Raw genomic sequence first — 17,655 nt, 5'->3', positions numbered from 1 at the left:
ATATCCATTCTCTTTATATATCATCATTGCTTTATTATTACAGATATCAGGCTTATAAGATTATTAAAACATCTTACCCAGAAAATATTATTCTGGTTAAATTGTAAACTAAATACACATTTTAGTAGGTCCTAGCAAAATACTAAACATGAATATTCACAATTGCCAACTATGAGGGAGTCAGAAAATAGAAATTAAACTCATGTGTTTATTTTTGATATCTGCCAAATAAAATTAAGATTTATTTTGTGACTTACTGAGGGAAATGACAACAAAATAATAGAGGTTTTTTTCATTCTTTATTTTATCTCTGGAAGCTTAACTTAGAAAAGCCTCATATTAACAACAGAAACATTCCTATAGATTTTTCTTCTTCATTTTTCATAAAACTGAGATGCCAAAAAAATAGTCTATCTTTTTGGCCCAAGTCATCATGTGGCTCTTCCAAGTTCTCTGGTTTCTCAGTCACATAACTCTTACTATCTCCAAGCAGCATGGCTTTGTTTTAGTATAATGCTGGATCTCCAGAGAATTCCTAATAATCTTTAGAAGAAAGATAGGTTAATTAGAGATTTTGTAGAGGAAATTTCTACACAAAGAGTGCCCTATATCATAGGATCAAAACTATGTAAGAAATACCAGGATGTTTTTTCTCCCAACTAAAGAAATTAGGAGAAAAACCACTGTTAACAAATGAGACTGCAGTAAGATGGAAAGCAGAAAGCCTGTTAGAAGTCGCCATTATTTATTGCATGTCTCCTTCCTGACTTACTTGACTATATTTTCACAGCAATGCTACATACCTTTGAAAAAGAATGGAAACTTTCAGAAAAAGTTTTCATTCTACATATCATTATTGTCTTTTTTATAATATTGATTTATCGAAACCATATTAAGTAAAATTCCTTTAGGCTTTGTGAAAGGGTTTGGCAAGGCTTCTAAAGAAACCCATTTTAATGCTACGGGAAAAAGGGCAAGAAAACCACAAAACAAGTGACCACATACCAATTGCTGTCATGTAATCCCAGCGCTCAATGAGGCACATATCAAAGATGAGGTGATCAGATGTTTGCCCTTGGCCGATAAGTAAAATCCGTCTCTCTAAATTCTGGCAAACAGATGAAGTCCAGCCAACAAGAAACCAAAATACGACCAGGAGAATTACTGCCAGCATCCTCATGACCCGTCCACCTGTCATATATGGAATCCGTTGGGCTGTTCGTGAAAGAAACACTTTCAAAACCCTGGAAAAGCAAGACATCAAAATGTAAAGGCATACCCAACAATCGGAAAGTAAAATTCTAAAATATCTTATTTTTATAGGTAAAATTTAAACCCACCAAAGTCTACCTATGCAGAGTTTAAACATGAAGAAAACCAGAAACAGTATTGCTTTTACTTTCACTTAATTTCATTCTAGTTTATCTTCCAACAGCAGAACAAATATCCTACATTAGAGGCTGGTGAGCCAATAGATTTGTATAGGATGGAATTCTTTACATAGATTTCTTTATGTCTTCATATTTCAAGAAAAATCCTTAGGACCTTAGAAAGATCTATAGGCAAACATCGCTCAAATAGGGTTTCTGAGGTCCTGAAAGTGCGTAACTGGGTTTTATAATATTATACTAAGTCAAAAACTTCCTTGAACCAGTTTTTTTAACAGTAGAATGTTATGCAAGGTATTTTCTGAAAATCATTTTATATGACCACCCTCTACAGTCATTTTATCACATTACCAAAAATAATAATGAAATAAGTATGAAAACAATGATGGGGTACTTAAAATACTAGGGTAACTGAATAAGATCAGTACATTAAGGAAGAGGATTGGGATGACCTAGAAGAAATGTAGTGATTTTTAAAATTTTAGGTTGTTTCCCATGTCTAGGACTCAAATGAATAGCCAGGGTTGACATGGATTAGACAATATCTAAGAACTGTTCCACCTCTAAATAGTGTGTGAAGACGAAGTCCAACCTTACTGTAGTGGTCTGCCTACCTGCTCTTAATTTAATCTCACCTCCAGAATATTCCTAGCCGATATTAACTCTCACTCTCATTCTGATATTTTGTATCACAAAATTGTTACTTGAATAAACCACCCTGAGTGATTTACAATACTATGAGGATATCTATATAATCAATTTTCAAATAGCAAAAATAAATTCATTTCCCCAACTTTTCTATTCCCTACTCCACCTTATTCTTTCAACATTTTTTATGAAGTAATCACATGAATTTTCACAAAAATTATTAAAAATCTAGAAATGAAACAAATACACTTGAAATAGTTTAGATGTACTATGCTATTTTTCTCTTTTGAGAAACCTTTTTCAAGTTACTGTGAGGAGTTTTCATCAGTTTGCAAACCACTGCTTCTCAGAAAAAATAGTTATGACTTATATTTTCTTTCCATAGCCAAGATGTTAAAAATCATTTATTTTTTTGGTACTTGAAGATTTTTACAATCCACATTGAAACTCTAAAACTCAAAGAGAGGTAACAGTAGATTTTAAAAATAACTTTAAAACACTTCTTTAAAATATCTAAAAGTATTTCTTAACAGGATGAGTTTGTCTTTTGCCCAGGAATCTGGATGATCCCAGTTTGGTGATCTTTTAATCAAGAAAATCCACTTCTACATTATCAGAAATTTTTATGTTTTCCAGATGGCCCTTTGGGTATTTATTCTATAGTCTGAGACTTCAAGATTGTCATAGATCCCACAATCTCACTTCCAGAGAGGAAAAAACAAACAAAAGTCCTCATGAGTCTCTTGTTATTGATTTTATTGGCTTTCAAATACTAGGGAACATAATAACACAACTCTGCACTTTGATCTAAACATTTCAGGATATTGGTTTTTATAAAATGGAATAAGATGTATTTTCTAGCACTGTCTTCGAATAAAATGAGAAAATTTCCCTATATCTTTAAAAAATGCTAGTTTATAGGGGTTCATTCCTTAGAAATCAAGTACTAAAATAAAATTCTTAGGCATGCATTTATATGACATATAGCTATATAAAAAATATAAGCATTCAACTTCTTATACAGATTATTTTTTCTACTATTTTTTTCATAGATAAATTGTCAAGCTATCATCTGTTCAGAACTTTCCATTATTTCTGAAGGAAAGCAGTAACATATACAAAAAGACTGCAAGAAATTTCCAGAACTTAATATAAAAAGACATTTAACATATACATTCAATTCTCATTATTAATAGCAGATAAATTCATAAAAATATTGTTGAAATGATGGGGAAAAAAAAAAAGGCAGCCCACGAATTGGCTGTCACTATATTGCGGCCTCTATGTTTTCACTTCCCATACATTTCTGGTCTGAGCTCATCCAACTCCATTGTAAGGACCAAAAAAGGCAGCCCACGAATTGGCTGTCATTATATTGCGGCCTCTACGTTTTCACTTCCCACACATTTCTGGTTTGAGCTCATCAAACTCCACTGTAAGGACTTGTGTTTAGCTTATCAATTACCTTCTTCAAGTACAGCACCTAACTGATATTGTTACTCCTTATTTTACTTGCTCTCCCTCCAGCTTCTGGCATGGCTGAAGCTCTTGGCTTCCATTATGTCGCATTCTCTGGATTTTCTCCCTACTCCTCTGACAGTAACTTTTTAGTCTCTGCTGCAGATTCTTCTTCCTCAGTCTTCTTAAATGGCAGTGTTCCTCAACGATCTCCTGAAGGTAGTCAACTTCTATCCTTGCTCAACACACCGTACCCAGGGAATTTTACCTACTCCCGTTTCAGTTATCTACGTGCTGGTGAGTACCAAACCTGCATCTTCAGGTTAGAGCACTCTCCTGAGCTCCTGTGTTACCTTTCTCCGTGACTAGTACCACGTAATTGCTCAAAGCAGAAACCTACAAATGAACTTCCACATTTCTCCCTCATCCACATTCCAGATATCAAATGAATGAAGAATTTAATTCCTACTTCATAAATATATTTCAAATCCTTCTATTTTTCTCCATCTTCACTGCCACTATACACTCCCTTGCCATCAAGCTGCTCCTATAGTAGCTTCCTGACTAGTTGCCTTATTGGTCTTGCCCACCTTCAATCCACACTCCACACTGAAGCCACAATGATCTTTCTAAATTTCATTTCTGATCATGTTGCTCCCCTTTACAGTCCTCCACTGGCTCTCCACCCAAATCCTAGCTCCTTGGTAGGGTAAAAGTCCTTAAAAATTGGTTCCTCTTTTCCTCAGCAGCCACATCCCTCACCACTCTCCTGACGGTCCCTGTGGATGATACACAGATATACTCTATCTGAACCTCTGCCCTCAGCTTTCCTCACTGCCCCCTCCCCCCAACACCTAATTTCACTAATTCCTACCTATTCCTTCATGGCTCAGTTTAGATGTCACTTGCTCTAGGCCAGTGGTCCCCAAACGAGTACCATCAACATCATTTGTAAAGTTGCTAGAAATGCAGATTCTTGGGTCTCATTCAGACCTACTGAGTTAGATACTCTTGGGGAGCAGAGCCCAGAAATCTTTATTTTAACAAACATTTTAGGTAAATTCTGATGAAGGCTACAATTTGAGAACTGCTACTCTGTGCAGTCTCTCCAGATAGGCCTACGATGGGCGCAGGTGCCTTTCCAATGGGCTGACTGCTCTGGCCTGTCAGATAAATTTTTGAGTTTTTATTATGCTGACACCAAAATATAAAGCCTCTAGTAATAGAGTTTTCCATTTTCAGAATATTTGCACTTATTTGTGATTTGTTTTCTGAAAGGAATGCATGTATACATTCTCAAGCCATCCAGTCTTTTGTTCTATTAATTTAACTAGAATAATCCTAAAATCCTAAAGTTCTCATTCATGTTAAGTTTCTATTAATTTTACTGCCCTCTTCGAAATCCCAGAGAATAATGCTTGTGAGGAAACGCAGGAAATAATTATTATGTCTCATAAATGTAAAGCCACTCAGATCTCAACAGAAACGCCCTAAGAGTGAACCACACACAGGAAAGCTGGAGTCACTGCTGTCAGTTTGCTCTCAAAGGTCACAGGTCCTCATGTTCATTAAACTTTTCATCAATTTCTCAAAACTTCATTTCAGAAGTAAACTAAACCTATTTCTTGCTCACTGGATGGATTTTAGATGTATATTAAAAAGGACTGGCATCACCTAGACAGAAATAGATTTTAACATTTATTGGACATGAAGTTCAGCAAGATTATTGGGAGTATATGTATATTTTGGGGGGTGGGTTGATTTAAATTATAATATATCCATCAAATCAAATACTTATGCAACTTCTAAATAAGAATGTGCACTGATATGGAAAGATTTCTAAGACACAGTAAGTTTAAAAAGCAAAATTATTGTGAGCATATTAAGCTATTGCTATTATAAAAAATAAAACTCACAACTCAGTTGTGAGTTGAATGCATAAGATGGGTGCTCAGCATACAGATGAGCTCTGACCACTTGTATTCTTGCGAGTTGAGTCTTTGCATCTCAAACCTTCCAATTTGGTGATACAACATATCTCTCTACTTATTTAAATTTTCTTCCAAATCTCTCTAAAATTTGTGTAGTGGTTTCATCTTGGTAACACAAATCATGTCTTGGGATTATTCCTAGGTATTTAAGGTTCACACTTAAAACTGAATAGAATATTTCCTTCATTATTTTCTCCAGGTAACTAGGAAGCTGTTGATTTTCATACAAACCTACACAACTTGCTTGCAATTTATTAGTTGAACTTTCATAATTATTCAAATAATTCTTTTTCAGAAATATAACTCACATACTATAAAATCTACCATCTTATGGTGAATTTATACAATTCAGTGGTTTTAGTATATTCACAAAATTGTACAATAATCACCACTATCTAACATTTTCATCACACCCATTAGCAGTCTCTCATTCTTTCTGTCCCCCCAGACCCTAGTAACCACTAATCTACTTTCTGTCTCCATAAATTTGTCTGTTTTAGATATTTCATATAAATGGAATCACAGAACATGTAGCTTTTTGTATCTAGTTTCTTTCACTGTGCTATTGGCCATTTATATATATTCTTTTATGAAGTGTCTGTTCAACTCATGATTTTTTTTGTATTGTCTTTTTATAATTTGTAGAACTTTATATATTATGAATGTCATTTGTCAGATATACACAGTAAATATTTTCTCCGTTTGTGGCTTGCCTTTTTGCCTCTTTTTAAAAATTGAGGTACAATTGACAAACAAAATTATATTAATTTCAGGTATACAACATAATGATTTGATATTTGTATATATTGTGAAATGATCACCACAATAAGTCTAGTTAATATTGTCACCATACATAGTTATACAATTTTTTCTTGTGATAAAGATTTTTAAGATCTACTCTCTTAGTAACTTTCAAATATGGAATACAGTATTACTAACTATAGTCACCAGGCTGAACATTATAGCCCCAGGACTTATTTAATTTATAACTGGAAGTCTGTACCTTTTGACTCCTGTTACTCATTCTGCCCAACCCCAACTTTGGCAACTACTAATCTGTTCTCTGTATCTATGAGCTTAGTTTTTTTTTTCTTTTTTTAAGATTCCACATATAAGTGAGATCATACGGTATTTGTCTTTCTCTGACTTATTTTATCTAGCACAGTGCCCTCAAAGTTCTTCTGTGTTGTTGCAAATAACAGTATTTCCTTCTTTCTATGGCTGAATAATATTCCATTGTCCATTGTGTACACACATACACATCATGTTTTCTTAATCCATTCATCCACTGATGGACACTTACGTTGTTTCCATATTTACTATTATAAGAAATGCTGCAATGAACATGGGGGTGAATATATCTTTTCAAGTTAGTGTTTTCATTTTGTTCAGATAAATACCTAGAAGCAGAATTGCTGGATCATATAGCAGTTATATTTTTTATTTTTTGAGGAATCTCCAAACTGTTTTCTATAGTGGCCACACCAATATACATTCCGTACAATAGTTCACAAGGGTTCCCTTTTCTTCGCATCCTTGCCAACACTTGTTATTTCTTGTCTTTTTGGTAACAGACATTCTAATAGGTGAGAGGTGATATCTCATTGTGGTTTTGATTTGAATTTCCCTGATGATTAGTGATATTGAGCAATTTTTCATGTACCCACTGGCCATCTGTATGCCTACTTTGGAAAAATGTTTATTCAAATCTGCCCATTTTTAAATCAGATTTTTTTTTTTTGCTATTGAGTTGTATGAGTTGTCTATGTATTTCAAATATTAACCCTTGTCAGATATATTACTTGCAAATATTTTCTCCTGTTCAGTAGGTTGCCTTTTAATTTTGATGATAGATTGCTTTGTTATGAAGAAGCTTTTCATTTTGATGCAGTTCTACTTGTTTACTTTTGATTTTGTTGCCTTTGCTTTTGGAATCATATTTAAAAAATTATTGCCAAGACTCATGGTAAGGAAGTTACCACCTATGTTTTCTTCTAGGAGTTTTATAGTTTCAGGTCTTACATTGAAGTATTTAATTCATTGTGAGTTAATTTTGGGTACAGTATGAGATAGCACTCCAGTTTTATTCTTTTTCACATGGCTGTCCAGTTTTCCCAATACATTTATTGAAGAATCTGTCCTTTCTCCATTGTATATTCTTGGCACCTTTGTTGTAAATTAATTGACCATATCTACATATGTTTATGTCTGGACTCATTAATTCATTCCATGGAATTATATGTTTGTTTTTATGCCAATATCATATAGTTTTGATTACCAGGCCTTTGTAATATAGTTTGAAATCAGGGAGTGTGATGTCTCCAGCTTTGTTCTTTCTTAAGATTGCTTTGGCTAGTTGAGGTCTTTTATGGTTCCATACAGATTTTAGGGTGGTTTCTTTTATTCTTGTGAAAACTGCTATTGGAATTTGGATAGGGATTACACTGAATCTGTAGATTGCTTTAGGTCATATGGAAACTTTACAATATTAATTCTTCCAATCCATGAGCAAAGAATATCTATCTTTCCATTTGTCTTCTTAAATTTATTTCATCAATGTCTTATACTTTTCAGCATGCAGTCCTTTTACCTTCTTAAATTTATTCCTAAGTATTTCTTTTATGCATTTATAAATGAGATTCTCTTCTTAATTTCTCTTTCTGATAATTTGTTGTTAATGTATAGAAACTCAACAGATTTTTATATATTGATTTTGTGCCCTGAAACTTTACTGAATTCATTTATTAGTTCTAATAAATGTTTGGTGGAGTATTTAGAATTTTTAAATATATAATACTATGTCATCTGAAATAGTGTCAGTTTTACTTCCTCCTTTCCAATTTAGATGACCTTTCTTTATCTTCCTTCCTTCCTTCCTTCCTTCCTTCCTTCCTTCCTTCCTTCGGTCAACATCTGTTCTTTCTTTTTCTTCTCCCTCCCTCCCTTCCTTCCTTCTTTCTTTCTTTTTCTCTCACTCTCCCCCTCCCTCCCTCTCTACCCCTACTCCCTTGCTTTGGCTAGGACTTCTAATGCTATGTTGAATAAATGTGGTAAAAGTAGGCACCCTTGTCATGTTCCTAATCTTAGAGGAAAAGCTTTCAGTTTTTCACTGTTGAGCATGATGTTAGCTGTGGGCTTGTCATCATATATGGCCTCTTTTATATTGAGGTACATTCCCTTTATAACCACTTCGTTGAGACCTTTTATTATATATGGATGTTGAATTTTGTCAAATGCTTTCTCTGCATCTATTGAGATGATCATATGGTTTTTTACCTTCATTTGTCACTTTCTTGATAGTACCCTTTGATGCACAAAAATTTTTCATATTGATGAGGTCCATTTTATCTATTTTGTTGTTGTCGCTTATGCTTTTGCTATCTCTCCAAGACTATAAGTATTTATACCTGTTTCCTTCTAAGTTTTATAGTTTTACATTTAGGTCTTTGATTCATTTGGAATTAATTTTTGTATATGGTATAAGGTAGAGGTCAATCATTCTTTTGCCTGAGGGTATCAAGCATTGATCTATATGTCTCTTCGTATTCCAGTATCACAGTGTCTTGATGGTTGTAGCTTGAAGAGCTTTAAAATCAGAAAGTATGACTCCTCCAACTTTGTTCTTTTTTTCTTTTTTTTTAAAGATAATTTTGGCCATTCTGGGCTCTTTGCATTTCCATGTGAATTTTAGAACTAGCTTGTCAATTTCTACAAAAAAAAAAAAAGTAAGGCAGCTGGGATTTTAATAGAGATTAGATTGAATCAATTTGAGGAATATTGCAATCTTAAGACATTAAGTTTTCCAAATCATGAACAAGAATGTCTTTCCATTTATTTAGGTCTTCTTTAATTCGACAATATTTTGTAGTCTTCAGAGTACCTGTCTAGCAGTTCTTTTTAAACTTATTCCTATATATTTTATTTTTATGCTATTGTAAATAAAATTTTCCCTTTCAGTTTCAGTTTGTTGCTAATGTGTAGAAATACAGCTGATATTTTTTGTATATTGATCTTGTATACTTCAACATTACTAAACTTGTTTATTAGTTCTAATAGTTTTTTGATGGATTCCTTAGAATTTTGTCTACAAAAGATCATGTCATCTGCAACCAGTTTTACTTCTTTCTTCCATTTGGATATATTTTATTTATTTCTGGGCTTCATTGCTCAGGTGAGAGCTCCTGAGACAATGTTGAATAAAAATAGAAAAAAAGCCATCATTTTTGTCTTGCTCATGAACAAAAGAGGAAGGACTTCAGTCTTTCATCAGTAAGCATGATGTCATCTGTGGGTTTTTCATGGTTTCTATATGGATGAGAAAGTTCCCTTCCATTCCTAGTCTGTTGACTGATTTTATCATGAAGAGCATGTTGATTTTTGTCAAATTCTTTTGTTGAGATGATCACATGGCTTTTGTCCTTTATTATATTAATACATTCTATTACATGGATTGATTTCTGTATGTTGAACCACTTACATTCCTGGGCTAAATCCCACCTGGTCATGATGTATAATCTTTTTTACAGGTTGCTGGGTTCTGTTTGCTAGTATTTTGTTGAGGTTTTTGTGTCTATATTCATAAGAGATGTTGGTTTATAGTTTGTTTTCTTGTGATGTATTTGTCTGGTTTTTGAATCAGGGTAATGCTGGTCTCATAATGAACAGGGAAGTGTTGCCTCATTTATTTTTCAAGATGGTTTGTGAAGAACTGATGTTAATTCTTTTTTAAATTCTTACATAGTTCATCAGTGAAACCATCTAGCATTGGGTTGGGCTGTGTGTGTGTGTGTGTGTGTGTGTGTGTGTGTGTGTGTGTGATTACTAATTCAATATCTTTACTTGTTTCAGGTCTGTTCAGATTTTTTATTTCTTCTTGAGTCAGTTTTGGTAGTTTGTGTCAATCCAGGAATTTCCAGAATATGTGTGCTTCTAGTATTAAATTCTCTGTTAGCTCAATTCCAGTCTTTTGGACTGGAGACATGTAAATTCTGCATGCTGGGCATTAGGGTAACCAGAGGCCAAATAAGGAATATAGACAATACTGCCTAACACCATAAGATTACCAATAGTCATTTTAAAAGTAGTCTAACTGCTCAAATTAAAAGGTAGGGATTATCAGATTAGATTTAAAAAGCAAGGCACAGCTATATATATATATTTTTTTTAACAAAAAATACACTTTAAATACAAGAGAAAAATAGGTTAAAAGTAAAATGATGGAGAAAAAAGGTATGCCATGCTAACATTAATCAAAAGAAATCTGAAGTGGCTATATGAATATCAGACATAGTAGATTTTGAAGCAACAAATATCACCAGGAATAATAAAGGTCACTTCATAATGATAAAGGAATCAACCCACGAAAAGGATATAACTCTAAATGCTTACGCATCTAAAAACAGAACTTCAAAATACATGAAGCAAAAACTGAAAGAACAGTGAGGAGTAGGCAAATAAGAAATTTCAAACCACTCTCTAAATATTAATATGATGAGGAGAGAGAAAATTAGTAAGGATATAAAAGACTTAAACATTATTGAACCACCCCAAAACAACAGAAGACACATTCTTCCAAGTTCCCATGAAACATTTACCAAGACAGATCAAATTGTGGACCATAAAACAAGCCTCAATAAATTTAAGAAGACTCGTCATATAAAGTATGCACCTGACCAAATGGAATTGAATTAGAAATCAAAAAAGAAAGATTTGTGAAAAATCCCTCAACATTTAGAAACTAAATAACACTCCTAAATAACTCACGGGTCAATGAATAAATCAAATTAGAAATTATTTGGAACTGAATGAAAATGTAAACATAACTCAGGTATGGACTGGACACAGGCGAGTGCTGAGTGATGGGAAGCAGAGTAACCAGAGGCCAGGTGAGCTGGATGCATCAGAAGGACATAGGTGTTTCATACAATGACACAAGCTGAGCACTTGCCTTTGGGCCCAGACAACAGCAGGCAGGTGATGGTACCTAACAGCTTACAGAAGCAGACTGTCTCTCCTTGGTCTTTAAAGCCACCTGGCTGCCCTTCTTTTTGCTGCGTGAATAAATTATTATAATTTCCTATTATTCTCTTACATGCATTTCGCATAAGGAAAAAAAGATTTCCACTTGAGTGCATACAAAGAACATTAGGATAAATAATTTATCAGCTATGGTCTGAAGAGCATTAATCTTGAATTACCAGATGGGTTTTTATTCGTAATTTTAAAGTCGATTAACACACACACACACACTCAAGTGCACACACACGTACAAGCTGAAACCATAACAATCCAAAAAATAAAAAAAAAAAGTCCATGTTTCAAATTTGGCATATAGCCTCCTGAACTGTATTTCTAATACAAGCCTGTCTCAAGAAATCTCGACATAAAATACTGATGCTGTAATTAGAAATTAGAGCACATATAACAAATGCAAAATGAAAAGCTTAATATTGAAAATCTTTAAATGTAGATGTTATTTAAAAAGTATATTTCAAAGTTATGTGTCATAAAACAAATTAAGTAGAACATTTAAAGTCAGACAGAATAAGTAAAGCTTTAAGTCTCTTTAGTTTTCTGAGTGAGATACAGTCCTATTTTATGTCTAATAGTTAAAGGTTCTATACAATTATGGACCTCTAGTTAATAAAAGATATTTTTTATCAATATGCTTATATTTCCCATATCTTTTACTTCATATGGGTAGACTAAACTGAACATATTAATTTATAAATGGAGCTATTCAAGGCTGAAACCTTTAATTAGCTTCTGAAAATAACTCAAATAGACCGACATAATTAACGGCATTTAGGGCCACTCAGTGGGGGTCCTTTAAGAAGCTACAGGGCAGTGTGATGAGAAGTCATTAGGAGTCACAGGTTGGGAGGAATGAGCAGAGGGAACTGTCGTCTCCTCTAGCTACTCAGAGATTTTATAATAAAAGAGTAATTCTTTGGGGCTTACGAGATTTCATTGATGTGTTTTCTGGGGGAGCCATTCACAATGGAAAGCTGTATGGAAAGTCTCAGAAAACTGACTCAAGTAGCTTCATGAACAATTAAAAAAAAGGGAAGATGAGTGAAAAAGAAGTGAGAGGGCATCTTTTCCTTATTTCTCAAGTTTCCAAGGGCCTCCTTTCTTCTAGGACCTTCCAAGCAAATGAGTGAGAATGACAAAAATGTAGGGCCTGCAAAACTGAGATACAGAACTATACATTTTCAGTTTGTGGAAATGAATTAGAATCAGAATAGCCCACAAATAATTCTGTGCATTAGCATGAGCCTTCATGGTATATTCCATGAATTCATGAATTCATGAAGTAAATTTACACTTTTAAGAGCATGACTTTTGATCTTTTCTGTTGCATTAAAAAAAATTAAATGATAAAAATATCTCTAGAGAAGTTGTTTTAATCTCTCAAAGCTCAGGTTAGCATTTAATGAGTTAAGAAACAGAAAAAGAAAAAGTTATTTACTAATTCATTTTTTTCAAATTTCTTAAAATGCTATTATTAGAGATAGATCTGAAACATCAAACTGAAACCTTTATTCTGTAAGACTTCATCTTAAGCATGTCATTTTTCTGTAGGGCATCTAGTTATAGTATATTCAAAGCATGGGTGTACGAGGTAAGGCTCAGGTATTTTCTAATTTACCTGTGAAGCTAAGTAACTTTCTTTGGCTTTGGAACTTACTTACTTAGCTTCCTAGTGACAAAGATTCTCTCCTCGATTAAACTTAAGTCAGGCTTCCCCGAGCCCTCGCTTTGACTAGGCCCAGACTATGTATTTCCGTCTTTGCGTTGTCCAATTTTAGTAAGAATCTTGCTAAGTCAGTTTAGCAAGAATCTCTCAGTCTTGATATCCGAGATCACCCCAGCTTGCCTTCCACAAGAACCCTGTCAAGTTAGTTTAGCCAGAAAATTTTTTATACCCCTGATATTTCTTAATAATTTTCTGCCCAGAGCCCCACTCTGCGCCTTGATGATGCATCTCCACTTGTCCCTGTTGTATTCCGAGCTGAGCCCACTCTCTCTCCCCTGCTGAATATCCCGCTGGAGCTGTCCCCCTGAACAGAGTCTGCCTTATGGCTCTTTAATAGTTCTTTGAGAAGTGTTGGAATGATTATTTTCTTTAACACTGTCTAAATAGTACAGGTCTCTGGCGGGAAAGAGATCTTCTCAGAAGCTTAAGTCCATTTTCTCTGGGACAATGTGGTTCTTAAGAAATGCCACTTTTGGTAATTATGCTATGCAAAATAAGTTAGAGAGATAAAGTTGAGAAACATGATTTTACTCATAAGTGGTAAAAAAACTGAAAGTAACAAATGAACAAGACAAATAAAAACTCATAATCACAACAGTTTAGCAGTTATCACAGGGAAAGGGGGGAGGAGGAAGGTAGATAAGGGTAAAGGGGGTCAAATGTATGGTGACAGAAGGAGATTTGCCTTTGGGTGGTGAGTACACGATGCAGTATACGTATGAAAATTATGAGTTGTACACTCGAAACCTAATTTTATTAACCAATGTCACTCCAATAAATTTAATTTAAAAAAATGTCATTATGAGGAATTCTCCACTTGAAAGTATTCTACATCCAGAGTAGGTGGTCAGTAAAGATAAAAAATCATGGTGAACTCAGCAGAAAGGAGGGCCTGAGGCCCATATCACTACCAGGATCCATATGGCAAAGTCTTCCCATTTCCCAGTCAAAATGCAATGTCTGCAGCTACATGTTCAAAGGCCGCTTTAGTGATATATTATTTTGGCTGAGATGGGTAACTGGCTAAAACTATTTTGAAATTATTTCATGTTAAAACTCTTTGGGTCATGATTTGGGACCTTAAACACCATTTATCTGGGTGTCGCAGTGAATGCAAAAAGACTTTGAGGAGAATATCGTGTATGGCCATAAGCATTCGCTCAGCCACCTAAGAACAAAAATTATTATCTTTCTGGCTTTTGAAAATGAGGACTAACCAACTCCTTGCTCAATGGTCTTTTAAGGCAGATGGGTCTGCACTGAATAGATGAAGTCTAATATCTGCACTTCAGGCATTTGCCTAAGGCTCCATCTCAAATTATCTGCCATCTGGTAGTTACCACAAGTTAAAGTAAAGGAGATAGTCTTTATTTTGCTCTTTAAAAATTTAGAATATCTTACTGTATTTTATGTATCCTTACAAGAATACATAAAATAAATAAATATAAATATCTTCTACTTTTCAAAATTTACCAGGAAACATACACACACACACATACATACATATATATATATATATATACATATACAAATATATGTATATGTACTCATAGGTTTATATATACGTGTGTGTGTTATACTTCCCACAAAGTGTAAACATTTGGTGCTAATGAGTATGGTAGAGAAAACTGCTATGTCTTATACTGTATCCAGAGCAAGGAGCACTGAATAATGCATGAAATGAAAATCCCTAGTCCAGAGCCAGAAGAAGGCTTTTTTACAACTTGCTTAAATATTCATTTTAAATACAGTACAAAAAGTCCTTTGTTTTTTCTTGATTAGCCTTAGAAAAAGGAAAAGGCAATTTGTTTTCAGAAACCATATTACAGGGAATAGAAAAATGTTCTTCCAGCATTAAGTTTCTTAATCTCTCTTCACCCTCTTTCATTTAAAATATTTCCTCATTTTGCCTTCTGAAAATACACTTGGCTTTTCTGAGCATAGAGAGATTGCTTCCTGAGTTTCTTAAAACCAATCAACCAACCAGCCAAACAACCAACCAAGCAACGTAGCTTAGAAAGTATTCTGTGAACCCATACTTCCATGCCGGTGCTAGATGTCCTACCTCATTCATGTACTATGTCAAATATATCTACAGTTACTGAATGAAATTCCTTTTCACAAATGAACTTCCTTCATTTTTTGCCTACTTCAGCTCTGTTTTTCTTATAATCTATATTGTACTATTCTTCTTTAGTTCTTTCTCCAAAGAGGAATAAACAGTTTCAGTTTCACATAAACTGCTTTGCATAAATGTCCTGCCAGTGCGGTGGGGGCGAAAGGGGCCCATTGGTCTGTAAAGAATTTAAGGTAAAAACAAAGACAATTAAAAGCTGGTCTTTTATCACCACCATGTGATGGTGACTCTAAGTGTCAGTGCTAAAATATTCCTCCCTGAAGGGAAGGACCACTCCCATCCCTTCCTCCAACCCATTACACACCTGTATCCCACTGCTAATAAACAAAGGACTCTTCTTTAATTTTCTTTGGATTGGTATGGTAGTTTTTAGCTGTATGACTCAAATGTGGGGAGAGCCGACTAAAGGAAAAAGTGGGAGATTTGGTAAAAGTGAATAAGACCTTCAAGTTCCCATCCCAGGCTAATAGTATTATTTCTGTGACAGAGTGAGGTTTTGCTCATTTTTCACATTTGCTTCTAGTTTTCAGAGCTACTGGAATTCTGTAAACACTACAATTAATTGGTGAGAAACCAGGAGATGAAGAAAGAAATGTTCAATAATTTCACGAAGGCTTGAGGGATATGGCTGAAATAAAACAGAAACTCAAGTCGTCCTTGCTTATCTTCTCAAGGAACCATAATAGTCATTTTATATATCACTACTGATAATTCCCTTAGAATAAATATTCTGCCTAGAGAGGTAGGATTTACTTTTTATTTTAATCTTAAAATAAAAAAATGAAGTTCCTATGAAAATGAGCCTATGGCATTCAAGGGATATCGTCGTTTAGGCCAGAAACTTTGATCCCACAGTCTACCCGGGTCATGTCCTCTAAAACCTGATTCTTTAGCTTTCCCTTTGAATTGGCGACTTTCTCCATGCCCTTTCAGTGAATTTTCTTTTTACTTAATTTATCCATAGTTAGTACATGTGGTTTGTTACCAAACCCCCTACTTGATATATGTACATATATTACAGTTGCGTTGAATCTTTAGAACAACTTTACTGGTGAGGTGAAAAGCTGATTCTCAGATATTAAAGTAACTTCTTCTTGGTTGTATAAATAGTTAATGGCAAAACTGAAATACAAATTTGGATTTGTTAGAAGTTATACATTTCTATCATGTTACTATAAAATCTTAGAAATTTCTTCTCCAGGGCCACATGTTGTCTGACTCTAAGAGATACTAACCAGAGACTCCTTGCAGTTCCATTCGCTATAACCATCCTCCCACTCATTTACTTAACGAGTATCTGAATCCAGTTTACTCTTGGACAACACGGGTTTATGCTGGGATTTTTTTCAATAAATACTGTAAATGTATTTTCTTTTTGATTTTCTTAATGACATTTCCTTTTTTCCGGCTTACTTTTATTGTAAGAATACAGTATATAATATATATAACATACAAAATACATGTTAATCAACTATTTATGTTTTTGGTAAGGCTTCTGGTCTGCAGTAGGCTATTAGTAGTTAAGATTTTGGGGAGTCGAAAGTTAAACACAGATCTTTGACTGGGCAGAGAGGTCAGCATGCCAACCCCCACATTGTTTAAGGGTCAACCGAGTATAATATGGGCAAGGTGTGGCACTAAGAATGGAACACAAAGCTGGTTTAGCCAGTCACTTCCTCTGGGTTGCTCACATTCCTTTGAAATGCTGATTGTTCAGTTATAGACTTAAATAGTATTGGAATCAGTTAAATTTAAGGAATATGGAAAAATTAAATATACTATATATAACTGTCATATATAATTATATATAATATAAAGCCAGATGGTAAACACAGGATAAGAATAATTCAGCTCATTAAATTAGAAAGTTTTGACTCAATTTAAGCCTTCAGTGGGAGTATTTCTTCAGGGAAATGACTTCTAGAGATACATAGAGAGAGAATAGTTTTAATTCCAGTCTTTAAAAAAAAGAATGATGAAGTAATCTAATTTCCCAAATTCCAATCCTTGGCATACCACCCTCAAGATTTCTGCCTGTATCTGCATATCAGCTAGTATATTCTTTAAATCAATTTTTATTTATTACTTTAAAATATTTTAAAGAAAGCTTTACATTTCTACTTTTAATGAAAAACTGATAACATAAATAGAAATTAACTATGAAATAAATACAGCGAAAAAAAGTTAACAAATTTTATCTAGATACCACTGCAGTGAAGCTCTGAGCCTGAAGCTAGATCTGCTCCTGGCTGCAAAGGAAGATTAGCATCTGTT

At 34.1% G+C, this 17,655-nt stretch overlaps 1 protein-coding gene across 1 annotated transcript in view; it reads right to left on the bottom strand.

The window, feature by feature from the left end:
* The window catches only part of GPR158 (G protein-coupled receptor 158), a 318,792-nt gene that overhangs the window by 21,895 nt on the left and 279,242 nt on the right, over window positions 1–17,655 (bottom strand). The window contains 1 exon segment of the mRNA XM_006907013.2: window positions 1,006–1,244. Within this exon segment, the coding sequence (XP_006907075.2) occupies window positions 1,006–1,244 (239 nt within the window).

The sequence above is a fragment of the Pteropus alecto genome, unplaced genomic scaffold, assembly GCF_000325575.1.
Source record: "Pteropus alecto unplaced genomic scaffold, ASM32557v1 scaffold11, whole genome shotgun sequence".
In the NCBI taxonomy this organism is placed as follows: Eukaryota; Metazoa; Chordata; class Mammalia; order Chiroptera; family Pteropodidae; genus Pteropus; species Pteropus alecto.
The sequence above is the reverse complement of the archived record's forward strand: the minus strand, read 5'-3'. Positions and strand labels throughout refer to the sequence as shown.